The 17113-nt window shown below is 40.6% G+C and overlaps 1 protein-coding gene across 5 annotated transcripts in view; it reads right to left on the reverse strand.

Moving 5' to 3' along the window:
- LOC139449597 (glycine receptor subunit alpha-1-like) overlaps positions 1–17113 on the reverse strand; it is a 72018-nt gene that overhangs the window by 44091 nt on the left and 10814 nt on the right. The window contains exon 1 of one of the 5 annotated variants that reach the window (XM_071231064.1): positions 7250–8153. The exons of 3 other annotated variants lie outside the window; for them this stretch is intronic. In XM_071231064.1, the coding sequence (XP_071087165.1) occupies positions 7250–7335 (86 nt within the window). In that variant the 5' untranslated portion in view covers positions 7336–8153. Of the gene's footprint in view, positions 1–7249; positions 8154–17113 lie in introns of those variants that run through there. One more of the 5 variants, XM_071231066.1, reaches the window with a different exon arrangement.

A 17113-nucleotide genomic window follows, 5' to 3' on the forward strand; every position in this document is an offset into this window, starting at 1 on the left:
TACATATACGTTAAAACGACAAAGTTAGCATTGGCTCGTGTCACTGCACACGATTCTATACCTAATTGCATATCCAACTACCCCTTTATCTGTCTGTTTCTCCAAACCAAGAGAATGGTCGTGGTGGGGAAGTGCAAGGCATAATTGATTTGCAGTGATCCATTGCTATTTACACTGCTACATGCACTGGAATCTGTTTCGGCGGATAATCGAGACTTGTTATTATCTGTCGTTGCCGTTGTGTATTTAACTCTTGCAAACCCGTTCATCGAGGCCCAATGTAGATGGTAGACGTCGCCGTCAATGCGTCTGAATGTGTATTGCAGTAACTATTTGTCGGATGACTAAGTTACATAAGGAATAGTGGGTTCAGCGGAGCAATGGGTTCAAGGGAGATCAGTGCGGGATAATGTATGGTATTATGCTTACTCGTCTGAGATAAAGGTCTATCATCTTATTTATGACCTGGAGTCTGAACGAAGCTTTGTTGGAGAAAGTTGCACTTTTTTGTAATCAAATCAATTGAGGTAGCTTTGGATTGAAGAGTGTTCGCGTAAATGGGACAGCGCTCACCAACATATATCATTTATATTCCTCTCATGGGTACAATTGTGACAGGTAATTAATACGTAACGTGCATTTCTGCAGTAAATGCTGTCATAGTTGTGCTATACATGTTATTATTAATGTGGAATCCATTTCGCCAATCCATATAACATGTTTGAGCAAATTTGGGATTGTGAAAGAAAAGTCGGGAATATTTCCAGAATCTAGTGCCATCTAACATCTCTTTAAAACCAATTCGGCTGGAGCGCGCGCGCGCACGCACGCACGCACGCACGCACGCACGCACGCACGCACGCACACACACACCCGCACGCACGCACGCACGCACGCACGCGCGCGCGCGCTCTCATCATTTTACAATGATTACATTACTGTCAGTCTGTCACCTCGATGCAAACACACTGTAGACCTCAGTGGACCATTGTTGTTCATTTAATCCTTCCAATGTGAACCAAAGCCTAGTGCAGGCAAGAAAGAAACACCAAAATGGTACCAACGTAATTGACATGCCTTCTGTCAAGAAGACGGGAATGAGATTAGTAGCGCAGATGAAGGTCATCATTTTCTAATATGCCGTTGCCCGATATTGAAAAACATATGTTCATATCTGTACAGATGAAGCCGTGGGGATCAACAGCTGATAGAAGAATCTACATCAGCGAGCTACAGATATGTGTTCCTATGTCGACAGTCATGTGTTGTTGTATGTACACTGAGATGTGTCAGATGTTCACCGTAGTAACAGAATTTAGAAAAGCAATTGGGTAAGTTAGTGTGTTGGGATTGGTTGGTTGTTTAACGCCGCAATATTCCAGCTATAATGACGGCGGTCTGTAAATAATCAAGTCTGGACCAAACAATCAGGTGATTGATATCATGAGCATCGATCCACGCAATTGGGATCGATGACCGTGCATCAACCAAGTCAGCGAGCCTGACCACCCCATCCCCTTAGTCGCCTTTTACGACAAGCATATTCGCCTTTCACGGCAAGCATGGGTTGTTGAAGACCTTTTCTACCCCGAATCTTCACGGGTCGTGTTGGGATTGACGCCGATTTTGACACTTTTTAAGTTATATCACAGCTGAATGTGATGCGTGTTTTTTTGTTTGTTGTTGTTTAACACCGGTCTGTGGATAATCGAGTCTAGACCAGACAATCCAGTGATTGACATCATGAGCATCGATCCACGCAATTGGGAGACGATGACATGCATCAACCAAATCAGCGAGCCAGACCACCTGATTCCGTTAGTCGCCTCTTACGACAAGCATGGGTTGCTGAAGACCTATTCTATCACAGATCTTCACGGGTCTGAATGTGATGAAACCCAGGCCGCAAACGGTTACCATTTTGGTGACAGATGATTACAGTCCAAGGATCATTATTGGAGTGAATCTGATATTTGAGTCCACGATCAGGGTATTCTGACACGACCACGGCCGATTTTTGCCTGAGATGACTGGGTCACTCGTGTCACCGTTTGTATTAAAACTGTTAAATGTTAATAATGGATCTTTAAAGGTATGTTGGTAAATAGGGTAGAGAGCAGTGTCTACTACAGATATGTCCTAGTAATTGGAACTCTTGTCTAAAAAAGTCAAATAACATACTAAAACCATTTTTAGGCTGTTGAGGTTGATATTTCAAAAATATCGGTGTTTATGTTTTACAAAATAACACATAACTGATACGAAATACAGCAATGATGCTCTGCCAAAAGTGACCCTGTTCGATAACTAGGTGGTAAATGAGAAGGGCGATATTTTGAATGCGTTCTACATACTAAAATAGAAATGCTCGAGCGGATTCATGCCTGAACACAGTTCTGACATATCTGATCTTTCCTGTCTTCGTGTAATACAAAATCTAACAGAGCGTGTGTTGTGTGGAATTTTCAAACCAAGCGTGCATTTCTGACCCATCTGCTCCCAATATGGCGTCCACGGGAAGCTTGGATAGGAATGTGGAACGTACCAATAATCCTCAAAGCAACATCAGCAACCGTGTTCTGGCAAACATATTCTTATCATCTCGATTGTCATTTAAACGACCCTCCTTAACGCGAGAAGAACACGAGAGGGCAGATAACCCTCTGTCTAGATGATAGCAGCCAATGAGAAGACAGCTCACTGTAGATAGCACACATTTATCCGACGGACCAGTAGTTAAAAGTTCGTTTATCTTTTTTCTCTTTTTAAGCTACGTAAATAGCAAATGTACGTCTGGTAGATGCATTTTAATTTAACCAGATGTTAGGGTTATGTACTCAGTCGGTCTGTATCATTTATAGTTGGGTTAAGCCCTAGCCAAGAAATACATTATAATGTTGATAAAACGGTTCTGTACTTGCTCATTTGTGAGAAGCTTTATACTGTGTTTCTATGTTTTACAATAATGTCCTTGCAAAAGTGGGCCATGGTTACTGAAAGTGATAATAATGTTTCTTCATTTTTATCACAGATACACAATGATAACATTAAGGTCGTAAAAGTAAATTTATATTCAGTTCCATTAAGTTTTCATTAAAGCCGTTTTAGAACACATTACCATTCTGCTAACGCACACATTGTGTGTGCATAGCAATACAACAGTTCATGATTAATATCCACATGGCACAGACACTATGTCCCCGTTTAACATTGGCACTAACTACAACGTCCAGACATACGCTATAAGCTCCACTATTGTAATGACGATTTGGAAGCGTGTGGTATGCCAGGAGACAATGTCACGGATATCTTAATAAATAAAATAGAAATTAGATTACCTCAGGTACCACGCATTACATGTTGAAATGTATTGCCGACCAATGTCTACGTGTCTTAGTATTGCTTACTATCAGTATAAGTACGGTCAGGCAACAAACACATACATTTTTATAGCGGTGCTATAGACAGAGCAGGACATTGGTACCCTTTAAGCGAACATCTGGCAACATCACTGATTTTCATTTATCCATTCATATAATGTTTACCTCACTTTAGCCTTTTACACCGAATAGAATATGTTTTGTTGGATAAGGGTATGGAAGCTGGGTATTCTCTGACATTGACGTTATATATGTACTGCGCGCCACATAATGATATGGATACGGATAAGGATTGTATCATTGAGTACCTATATGTATGTGGTACTAGTATTACTGAACAGACGCTTTTCAGATATGAATACCAACTCAAACAGTATAATAAATTTCACATATCAAATCCATTCCACTCTAATATAACAAACAACCTGAGCAACTAAGATTGCGTTAATATAACCTTTACGTTAAGAAAGAACTGCATTCCTTGCTCATGGTTTCCTAAAGGAGCAGGAAAAATATTGATGACAAAATTAACTTACTGATGGGATCCAGGTGATTGCGTGTGGTTGATGTAAATGATGGATAAATACTTTTATCCACAAAGGCTGCTCGGTGTTGTCTTGTATAACAGGGGATCACAAACATAGGGGAGTTCTTGGTTATTGATTTACAGGTTCAATTGTAATTTAGATCACAGAGGCGGTTTGCGGTTCACCATAAAATAGACATTGCACTGGGAATGCAAATATTAATTATTGTTCGATCTGTTTTTTGTAGAAATGCTAGAACGTGTTCGAAGGAAGGAAAAGATTTAAAACAGAAATGTATTGACATAAATTCTTAATGGGCTATTTTTGCAGATGGAAACGAAGGCTCGACAATATTGCATACGAAACATACTATGCCATTACCTTACGTTGAGTTAAATACACTCTTTAAGAAAAGAAACGCACAGGTAGATTTTTAGTAAATGTTTTGAACCTAATGAAGTAGATATATTTAATGTTATATGAAATATGAAATTTTGGAGTTCGATAGTCACATGTTGTCGTTGTACAAAGACATTGAAAACTGTTCATTGTCATGTCACATAAGGCCACAAGATTGCGCTGAACTCAATATCTCGTGTGAACGCCCCGGGCAGCAATCACGGCTCTGCATCTCCTCGGCACTGACTGGGTAAGTGTACGAATTTTGTCCTATGGAATTCTGCGCCATTCTGCTCGTAATGCTTTGGCCAGTCTTGGGAGTGTCTGTTCTGACGTTGGCGCACTCGTAGATCAAGTTCATCCCAGAGATGTTCGATGTTGAGTTCTCGACGGCCAGGGCAAAGCGTTGATGGTGGCATAATGAGGGTAGTCTACCGGGACAGGAGCTGTGTGTGGTGGAGCGTTGTTCTGTATAAACAGCTCCCTATGGCGGTCAATGATTGAAAGAAGGTGGGGTTGAAGAATTTGATTCATGTAGCGATTTGCTGTCAAATTTCCCTGAACCACAACCAAGTCAGATCTCGTCGTGTAGGATATGGCCCCCAACACCATGACACTACCGCCACCGAACTTGTCGAATCCACGTGCACAATGTGGGGCAAAACGCTCATTTCGACGACGATAAACACGATGTCTTTCATCTCGCCGGTGAAGCAGAAATCGTGATTTATCGCTAAACCACACTCGTCTCCAGTTTCTCAAATTCCAAGGCTGTAAGGTATGGCACCAATGCAAGCGTCGCTGACGATGGATATGTTGCAAAACAGGGACGATAACTGGCCATCCGGTTCGGATTACAGCCTCGCGAAAATGGTTCCTGACAGTCTGGTCCGATAACCTCCTCAAACCAGGGATGCGTCCTGCAATTGCGATGACGTAGGTGGAACAATCGAGTGTAGTGATCCTGTGCAGGGGTTGTAACTCTTGGTCGGCCGGTTCTCGGACGGTCTGCAGTTGCCACAAAGGCGGCAAATGGTGCTGTGGTGGACGTCGAAGTGGCGTGCAACAGAAGACTGCGGTTTCCCCTCTTTGGATACGTCCTATGGCGATGTTCCGATCGACAGCGCTAAGTCTCGGCATTGAAAAATGTTGACAATTGAATTACAAATTATTGGCTTATGCTTGCCTTTTTATAGCCACTACCACAAGTTACGAATGCCATAAATTGCACGTGCATTTTGCTTCACTGTTTTCCTTCATGACATTTATGAACAAGTGTGAAAACAATGTTTCAGACAATGGCTGCGTTTTACGCACCGTTTGTCGAATATCAGGACACCGACATTTTCCAATAACACATATCCAATTTATATACCGGATTTTTTGTGTAGCCAGGTTCCATGAACTACATGCGACCTGTGCGTTTCTTGTTTTGAAGAGAGTAAAGGGTTTGTGCTTAAGAGACTGAAATTAACAGACGGATTGGTATCTGTTTGCCTCTTTATTCTCCTTAGCTAAATTCCTGATGATGTTCGTACTATATTTTACCACATGATGCATGGTTACTCTTGTTTCTGCAATACGATCGTACTCGTATGTAACAGTTTTACTGCTTAGTACAGTTCGATGTACCTTAAAGTTATTTTGAAATAATATTTTTAAAGAACACGTGAAAGACAAAACATAATGTGTCGCCAGGACCACCTAGGTGGTCTAGTGGATAAAGCGTCTACTAGAAGAACGAAAGGTCGGTGTTCGATGCCCGCGTCATACTAAAAGACGTTAAAAGATAGTACTTGATATAAGGCAGGCTGGCGCTCGGCATGAAATGCATAAAACAAGAACTGATCGGCTCGGAGGCAGTATAAAGTGTCTGAGTGGGGTATCCATGATAAAGTGCGGCATTGTATTCTAGTGGGGTAGCATAATAAAACCGGCATTAGTCCGGACTTGTACAAGCAGCCACACACACGAACATGTACGTCGCTACATGTGCAATAATCTTGAACACGACGTTCTCATTTGCTTTTTCCATCTTTGGACCTTGACCTTTGTACAGACATCACCCCGGCTATTAGTTCCGTTGTTGTGGTATTGTCATTGGTTTCGCTGCTGATATCGGAACGGGTTTGCTGGGTGAGTTCTTTTGCATAGACCAAATGTAAAGGAGATCCCGAGCTATTGTGATTCTGGATCCGGATCCAAGACTAGCACAGGACCGACTAAAAGGATTTCAACATGCTCAGCAATATGCTCTGTGTTAGTTCACCATGCAAAAGGTAGGTTGTCAGTGCAATTAATGTGGGTTATGTACATGGATAACTGTAAGAATTGATGTTGTACGAGGTATTACACGTGGCTCAGGAAGGCTTAGTCTTGCATCGTGACATGAAAGCAGCGAGTCTACATCAACCTCACAGCTCAGTTGCAGCGGGGCCTGGCATGAGTGCAAGGGCTAATTGGAAACTACAGAAACGTATGTCACACTGTCGGTTGGGTATACACAGATTTATGCTCTAATAAGTTGATGGAGCTCAAATTCTGACAAACAAAATTCTTCTGAAACAAGTTGAGATAAAATCATAAGTTGGTGGAGCTCAAATTCTGACAAACAAAATTCTTCTGAAACAGGTTGAGATAAGCAACAGACTGTAAATCACGAAGCATTATTCATATTTTAAAAGCTGGTAGGGATTAAGTGTTACATACACATTCAACAAACAAAAAGGAAAATAATTCGCGGTATGGTGAGACAAAATCTTCATGCATAATCGAAATAGTGATCTAATCAAGTTGTGATGTATAGCCCCATACTGCCCTTTAACAAGCAAGTCAAAAGGAAATTATCCAAGCCTTTGCATCACATAGGCAAAGATAACGGGAAAGAGTAGGCATTTGTATAGGGAGCTACACTAAGAAAGAGACCATCTCTAAACTACTTACCTCTTTACGCTCTTCTCAACAGATACAACGCCGTGGATTATGATTGCACCGAGGACAACACAAGCCACAAGTCTGTGCATGTCCATCCTTGCTGATGTAATATCTTCCTTAGGTACAGCTCACACTTCAGTTATCACGTTCTAGCGATACAGTGGAAGCTGAACTAGCTATCGCTACGTTCAGACTTGAGATGTGCACTTCTTTCAAGATTTAGTGCGCGAGTATGCGAGAATCCGATTGCGGATGGTTATGAGAAATAGGCCCTCTTGTAGTGATGGTTAACCATCAGGACCTGAAATGATCACAAACGATACACTGGCAACCTTAGAGCTTCACAACGCTGGTGCTTTAACATGTTCTGGCAAACTAGCGGGAACGTAAACCAATATACAAACACAAACCGCTAGGGGAAGCCACAACGCTGCTTGATGATATCTCAGCCATCGAGTCGCATCTTCTCAAGCCCATTCATTTATTGTGTATGTAAGAAAAGCACTCCTCGTTGGCAGGTGTGATTATCGCCACATCTGTGCTTGGGATGGGGAAGTTAGAACGCTACTGCAGCTTCTTAGTAACACAGAATCCCTTAAAGCAGAGTTCCCGAGAGATCGCATCTGGAGGCACAATCAGTGCAATTATCTCTTTCGCTTCATCAAATTTCCAATCGTCTTGCAGTGCCGATAGAGTATACTGAACGATTCAATCAGGTAACTGACATCACTTATACATGTACAGCCTGTACGTTGTTTAGTTAGTAAATTACGGTGTTTCATTGGCTATAATCACTACGTCATGCAAGATGCACATGGAAGAGTCACACCCACTTCGTGTCTGACCAACTGCGTAGAGGGAGGTTAGCACCTGTTAGCACTAGTGCAACGCTACCTTATGAGATAAGCTGGGCACTGGAAGTCGTATGTATCTATTGAGTTTTCGAAGTAACCAGACACATGACAACCGATGCTTTTAAAAGCACTGTCGTTATTCATTGCAGATCAGTGTTGTGTTAGAACTTTACGGATATCCCCCGTGCTAGCTTGAAGTAATTTGCAACCAATTCAATCGATTTACAAGATTATGGCATAAATTATCGCCTATAATTGTCCATCATGAATGTGTCAGTCGCCCACAAACATTCCCATTGCATTCATATATGATCTGCGGGGAAATTATTTCTCGGCAATGCTTCTTTTGTAACCTGTTGTAACATGTAATCACGTGCCGCCCATTTAGGAATTCTTCCTGGCACTGTGAATCCTGGCATCGTATAATCAATTTAATCTTCAGTCAGTGGACTTCCCCCCGTTTGTGTGTCTTTATTCCAATAAACATAAAGGCAACAAAGCCCTTTCCATATTCATAAGAAATATCTGCTCACAGCAGAGTAGCGTGTGCGATTCAGACTATATCATGAGCATGTGTTTATGAATCAAATAGTGATAATACCAGGTGTACGCGAAAAGGTGAGCGTATCCTGCGCCACCGGTGGCACCCGTTACAAACACATGTAAAGGCAAGTCAATTGTTCAGCTGAACAAAACACGCCAACATATGGTACAAGTCAAAATAGGCAACTGTATCGGACTTCATTTGTGTCACTGATATGTCAAATTTTGAAATGTCCACAACATTTCTACCATAAATCTTTTTCAAAGCTTAACTGAGGCCTTGAATGTTGTACCCTTGAATGTTGTACCCTTGATCAAACAATTTTGAGCAAGAGTCAAACACATAATTCAAGTTTGAAATACTTGTACAACTTGGCAGATGTTATTAATTTTTCAATTCTAAATATTAAAACAATAACGTACGGACATGGATTTTGTTAAAAAAGAGATTACAATAATAATTGTGTTCTCTACTAAAGAGCTCAGTGGTACCATACAAATCTCATGTGTATTGGCAGGAAATTAATTCATCTAAATACTTTCATTTAGTCGTCGATATGATACAAAGTTCATTACACTTCCTCAACGTCGTTCTTCGCCGCGCAAATCTGGTAAAAGGTATTATGACTATGGTTATTAAATTCTCTGTGCAAAAAGGTTACAAAAAAACGTACACTCTTCACTTACAAATTATTATGATGATACTGATTCCAGATGATGACAACACACGTGACCATGTTCGAATCTACTTGTAGTGAGTGAGTGAGTGAGTACGGTTTTACGCCGCTTTTAGCAATATTCCAGCAATATCACGGCTGGGAATCTACTTGTAAGTAGATCAGTTTTGCATGCATTGGGCGCACAGGGGACTCACTTGCATCTCTAAGGCTGGCTTTAAGCTTGTGGTCGTGTGTTCGAATGAGGCAACATTCTGCTTTATTGTAAAAGGGGCACAGATGGCCCAGTCGTCTAAGGCGCCGCGATTCGCTGTGCAGAGTTGCATCCTTTGGGCACGCCAGAAACCTATGATTGTGGGTTCGAATTACGGATCGCCCCGATTATGTTTCTAGGTTTGTCAGCACCATACCCGTGCTCGTGGGTTTCACCGAAGTGGTAAACGTCTGAGACCTGCATCACTTTGGGCTTTCCTCCCACATTAAACTGACACGTGGAATGTAACTGGAATACTGTTAAAAGCGGCGTTAAACCCAACTCACTCAGTCACTTCATTATGATCATTGGCAGTTGGTGCGTTTCATCAAATTGGTAAACGTCGGAGACTAAATCACATTGGGCTTTAATCACATATTACGTTTGCACGCGCGCCGTGATGTAACTGGAATATTGTTCAGGGCGGCGTTAAACCCCACTCATTCATTCTTGTATGTATGCACGCATGCTTATAGTCCATTCTACCTTATCTTCCACATTTTTTACCATCTGGCTTTCCAGGTGAGTTGGTAAGTTAGAAGGAGAAGATTGATATGGGTGAAATGGGGTTTAACGTCGCGTTCAAGATTATGAACGACGTGCATGTATGTGTGTGTGTGTGTGGCTGCTTGTACTTGTCCGGAATTATGCCGGTTTTATAGTGCTGGCTCACGAAGATGCCATACCGCAGTTTAACATGGATGGATATACCTCACGCAGACACAGTATACCGACTCCGAGCCGATTCAACATTGTTTCCTGCTATTAATACCGAGTGCCAGGCACAGCAATGACGAGTGCCATCGTTCGTCTTTCGTTACGACGCGGCGATGGGATTCGCTGTCCGGCTAGACATTCTATCCACGCAACCGCTTCATTGATGAATAATACGTCCTTTCTTGAGGGATATCAAAATGTCACAGCTTTATCGGAAAGACATACAACTCAGTTTTCAAGTCGCACCAGAACGTATTTTTCTGGTATTCAAACATTAGGTCTATAACATGTATCTTACCTTACTTTACCTGAAAAGCTGATATGCGGAAAGGGAGGGGGCGGCGCTTTTAAGGTCAAATAAGTTAAAAATGTTATGCACATTGCTGACTGAAACGATGACAGCATCTGCCTTAGTAGACGGAAGTTATGGAGATATTTAAAAAAGCCCCCCAAAACCCAAACTCTTATCGTATTCATCCAAAACAGTTTAGTCATTATTTTTATGTTATTGCTGTATGTTTTCCTTGAAGAACGAACTTTTATTGGCGAAAGATATAGACAGATGGTCTGTGAGAGAAAGGTTGTATTTCTTAGACATCGTAAAGACTATTTTCAGACGGTACTTCCGCCGAGGAGTGTCTAACGTCAGTCAACAAATATATAAAATACTGAAAACTGATACCAACCCTTCCACCATTGACTTCCTAGGTCCTGTCGCTCACCTACATCCGAAACCTGGTAATCACCAAACATTCCAAATGCTTTGGCATGATGTGCTTCTTCATACAAACTGTTTTTAACGTTACAGTAACTGTCATCAAAGGTTCTGTTCATGTGATCAGCACACCTCTAGCATGTTTTAAAGTGGTAGTTAACCCAATATATATGCTATGTGTCATATTAAAAAAACATTTCAACCGTTTCTCGGGGTTCAGCATCACTCGGTGGAAAGTTCTGGTCAGAACAGTTCCCTAGCAACATATGCTGGTAGTGAGAGGGTACTTAGTGGATCGGGTGGTCAGGTTCGGTGAATTGGTATATGTCATCGTTCTCGAAGGCGTGAGACTAGATTATTTAATGACTACCATCCTTTACCTGGAATATTGCTGAGTGCGGCGTTCAGTATCAGGGTTAGTCAATCCTTAAATTTATCAGACCTATTGATCCATTTTAAGCATTCGTCACTAATCGGCCATCTATGATTATGATGAAGTGAAATATACGACGTCAACGTCAGAAAACATTCATTCTCGATTATCAACCGAAACAAATTCCATTGCGTAAAAGGCAAAAGAGCGGTGAAAATATATGAAGAGATCACTGAAAATCAGTGATGACCCCATGTGTTCGTGAAAAGGGTCCGGCATTACCCGTAGCACGGTAATGAAAAGATACAAGGTGTTATGTGTCGATAGGAAAGTGTTAAAGGAAATCTGTACCGTATTGTTTTATATGCATATTTCTGGTGTTGTAACAATGACAAACATTCTGACATTCGAATTCAACTGCAGAAAAAAGACACATTAAACAAATGATCTTGACACCGTCACACTAAAATGTATGACAACATTACATAGTCTCTACACACAAACATTAACTGATAAAGACAAATGACTTGGTTGACACAGTGTCATCGCATCGAGTTTTTGCTCTTATGCCTTACCAGTTTGTCTGGTCATAAGCTGTAAAGCATATACATAACTGATACACAAAGTACCATTTGAAATTAAGGGTCATTGTACTTCAAATGTGCTGTTCTAATAAAAATGAAACCATTTTTTTGTTATTGTATACTGATTGTCCAGTATTTTTTTTATCCTGAAAGATTGAACATGGTTACAAAGATTCAATAACGAACCAATTTCCTTCCCTAAAAAGTTGATAAAACACTGCCTGTAGTTCCAATGTTTTCCTATTATTTTCCAGTATTGACTGTACCAGCAGATGAATAGACTCAAGTTTGAAGAAAAACATTGCTATCTGATTTGGGGAATATCTGGAACTGCTCTGTGGAAACTCTAGCACACAGGACCGCAATGTTTCCTCGCGTTATTTTGTTAAAGGATTAAGTAGAATCGAGGGTTTCTGTAAATGCACGCTTGTGGTTTCTCATTAGTCCTAATAGCATTGATCTGTAATGTTTCATCTATAACACTGTTATCATAACGACTGCTTCTGGTGTTATCTTAGCGGGCGTGTATGCGCAGTGTGCTAACCCAGTTTACAATGTAGGAATCTCTATTAATATCTCCTCAAAATGAACTCGGACCTCTCTGCCAAGGCAGCAGGAACTTTGTTAGCATCTTACTCTCTCGTTTAGATTATACTGTGTATATAGAGGGTGTCAATCGTAGATGTTATAACTGAAGGGCAGGTCGTTTTATCTGGGCGCGGCCTGCTTTCACAGAAATAATAGCAAGAGAACACTAATTTTGTTTCATTTATATAAAAATAAAAACACACTGAGAAATGTACATTATATTATCTCACATTTAGGGGGCAAAAGGAGGTTATATGCCTTCTGGAAGGTAGAGATATGTAGTGTGTAGAAAGAAAACAAGAAAAAAGAAAGTCTTAAAGGCAAATCCACACGAGTCCCAATACAGTGATTACTTCACAAAGTCAGTACAACAACTGTTTTCACATACATGAAGCTATATCAGTAACAACCGCCAACTCAATTCATTGATGTATAGTGTATTAATATGACGTATGCCAGATGAACCAATACGTTTGACTATGGTTATACATAAGTAGTTTTGACAGATTTATCAACTCCATGCACCCTAAATCAACCTGGGCTTACGAAGATTTTAGTTTGTTAATCTATCTTGCCATGATTGTTTGATCACATTGCCAAACATGCCCCAATTCGCTGCGCCGAGTTGCGTCTCTTGGTTGTACTCGGATCTGTTCAACATGGGTTGGACCAGAGAGTCCGAAGCATACCCGTTCACGTGGTCCAACAAAATGACAAGAATATGAATGTCTTGGCCATCATCACTGTAGCATTTCCTCTATCATACGCAGCTGGCCGAACAACTTACACCGTGTGTCAACGGACTATGCGAATAATTATAACGTACACGCGTCACACAATGGAAAATGTAATATAAAAGGTTGACGCCAGAGAGTAACCAGTCTCGATTATTCACTGAAACAGATTCCATTGGGCGTGAAAGGCAAAATAGCGTATGAATTGATAACTGAAAATCAGTGATGACACCAGGTGTTCGCGAAAAGGGTAAACATGTCCTGCTCTACCGGTAGCACTCGCCGATCACACAATTTGTTTTTCCCTTGCCTGGAGCCGCACAGCAGTACTCCTGAGTCAGGTCAGGATTACCAGATGGCTAAAGCAGAGATGCCACAGGTTCTTTTGAATCGAACGCCCATCCGGAATCTGATGTTGGCATAATACCATCTCCTGTTGTACTTCATTGTTCACTTTATCTTCGGCCGAAATGTTTCGCAATCAGTAAATGTGTTCTGGACAGATTTAATTGTTGGTTTCGACAAGGACCACGAAAACGTTATGTCGTTATGGTCTTCACGTAAGTGAGTGAGTTTGGTTTTACGGCGTTTTGAAATATTTCAGTTATATCACGTCGTGACAGCTTAATATCGGATCGTCACGATATGGCTGAAATATTGCCGATGTGACGATAAACTTTAACTCACTCACTCACTTAATATCGGAGGAAAGCCGAAAGTGATGACAGAATTGGAGGTTTACCACTTTGGTTAAACCAAAGAGCACTGACATGGTTCTGACAGACCTAGAAACATAATCAGGTTAGGGTACGCTTTTAGAACGCCACTCTGCTCAGATAGTTGCGACGTCAAAGACACTAGGACACTGGTCCCACCTTCATGCACACCAAGGTCGTACTGATGTTTTGCTGACGTTTCAATATTTCATAAAGAAATATGAATATGAATGAACATAGTGATTCATAAACATATATATGATAAGTAAGAATCGTACAATGGACTCTGCAGTGATTTATTATGATTATGGAAATAGCATTGTCGCTTTTATTACTTATTAATGTTATTCTCAAAAGTAGTTACACTGAATATTGTTCTTCGTATAGCGTGACCAAAAAGACCTGACAAAGAGCCCACGGCTTTGTAAATAGAAGCCTATCTGAGAGTGGTAATATATGTCCTATCAAAAGATATGCATTATCTAGGTGTTGGTTTCAGAGAAGCCTTGGAAAGCCAAGGGATCTGTACGAGCCAGTAAACTCTCTGTTGAAGGGTGCAATAGTCATACGCCGATATCTAATACAGTGACGATATCGTTGTTTGGTATCAACAGATTAGAAATATGATAATATCGTGTATTAATCATGTACATCCTCCTACGTTATGACGCTAAGTTGTTATCTGGCAAGATGGTGATGTCTCATCAACGGATCCTGTTTACTCATCAGCACCAGCTTGTTTTCAAGGATATTTTAAAACATACCGTATTCGACGTAATAAGCGCCCCGCTCTCATAAGCGCCCACTGCGATATTTGCTAATATATTGGCTTGGAACAATTCCAATTCCTTCCGATTGATCAAAGTACACAAGACGTATTTATTCGTGTATAGTACTCGTGTGTTATATGCACCCTGATTTATGGGCAACATATGCATGTATCTGTCGTTTTAATACACACAGACTTTTCTTTTGTATCATTTCAGGCTGTCAGCACAAGCTACGAAATATACGATCTTTCAACTCTATTGTTTTTCACCAAAATTCTAATAAGAGCCCCCATTTCTAATTTTGAGAGCGCCCTGGGCGCTTATTATGTCGAATACGGTATCAGGCATAAGAGGTTGTCTGAAGTCCTTGACTTTGTATCTGTTTGCCTGCGTGAGTCACAGCCTATGTTTGGAGTTTACACATTTCATTTAAACTCTCTAGACTTTCTTATGAGTTAGGGTTGAATGCATGGAACTAACACATAAACGTTTGATGTTAAGGTGACATTGTTGTAAATATAAGCGACAAAACCCTTTCAATAATTAAAAATCTAAAAGAGCAGAGTCTATTGTACAATGCCGACAATATCATAAGTATGATTATGTGTATGTATCGCTGTGAACTAGTGATGTGCCAGGTGTTCGCGAAAGGTGAGCGTATCCTTCCCCAACGGTGTCACCCTACACACATGCAAAGGCAAGTCAAGTTACCCTACACACATGCAAAGGCAAGTCAAGTTTTGTATCTGAACAATGACGCGAACATATGGTACAAGTGAAAATGGGATTTTCATTGGATACGATTTTGGTCACTGATGCGTAAACATGTAAACGACAGAAAATTAACAGGGAACCCCTTTATATCGGAAAACAAGCTGTGACGACCATATGTGACGAACGCCCACGTACATGTAGCTGTATATAAAAGTAACATTAAGCAGTATTAAAGTTTCGGTAATCAAGAAATGTGATTATCCGGACGATTTCATTCTGAACGCACAGTACAGATTAACGGGGTTTCACTGTGCAAAACAAATCGCTCCTAATAGCAAGTACAGACGAATCACTGTATGCCTGTGTAGTACATGTTGTCTTGAAGTGAGACAAGTCATCAGTGACGAGAACAAACTTCCCTAGAGAGAAAGTGATCGTGTGAAGTTGGCGTATTACAAGAGGAATACTTAAACAATAAATGAGTCGCATAACACAAGAAAGTAAAGAGCTTCTTCCTCGTGCTGTGGGTTGTTTATGTTGGGCTAGGTAAGACAGTCTTTCATTTTGTTGAGGATAAACGTTTAACTACGGTCGTATATATATCAACCACAACAAAACAATATGTTTATCTACTCGCTGTTTCACAGTTTAACGTGGGGTTCTTTACTTGTTACGAGTGTATAATGATAACAACACGTATCACTTAAGAGAGAAAATATATGATACGAACAACAGGGGAATAATGGAGCATTCAACACGCGTTCTCCTCCAATGCTAATGACAGCTTCTTGTGGTATAAATTCAGCTTCTTAATGTGATGTGAAATTAATTTTGATTGATTTAAGTTTGACTACATAAAACAGCTATGCTGAACTCCTCAACCCTTCAAAGTGGTTACTCCATCCCGCCACCCCCATCAGTCTCCTCTCACCTCCATCAACGTCTACCCTACCCCTCTTCACTTAACGGTCCTCCATGTGTGGTTATCATTATAAACGGTAACCTAACCACAGGCATAAGAACGTTTATTGAAATCTGCATCCAGTCAGAACTGCTTCTTCGCCACATGCAAATGATTTATGCAAACAATTTTTGTCAGGGCCATAATTATGCATACTTCTGAATGTTCCGTAACAGATTGATGTGATAATTACATAGATTTTCGATATCACGTCAATTTGGATTCTGAATTTAACTCTTATTAGCTTCTCCAAACATTTCAAAGTTATAATTAAAAACTGTGATCCCAAGATTCTATTGATTGGCATTAACAGGTATTGTTCGTAAAATTATTCTTCACATCTTTGCAAGGAGGCCATGGTGACTTCAGTACACACGCTACAATAATACTAATTACCTGTGTGCAATTGTATTGACATGAAGCATAACGTGTTGCTAGACACACATTCCTCGCTTTGTAATGGAAATAAATCACACACTCCAACTCCTCCAGATTGAACCCAGAATGGGCAGTACAGAATGGGCAAACATTCTTGTTGTTACCACCAATGGGGGCTTCAAGTATTAGGCATAGGATGCCTCAAAGTCCATCTGTTTTTTGGTTTGAGTAGGGTGTGTTTTGTCACTGTACATCACATGAGAAATGTAACTTTAAAACTTGTGCGAAGAAAACAT

Source organism: Haliotis cracherodii, unplaced genomic scaffold (genome assembly GCF_022045235.1).
Source record: "Haliotis cracherodii isolate W230 unplaced genomic scaffold, xgHalCrac1.p SCAF_8, whole genome shotgun sequence".
Taxonomy (NCBI): Eukaryota; Metazoa; Mollusca; class Gastropoda; order Lepetellida; family Haliotidae; genus Haliotis; species Haliotis cracherodii.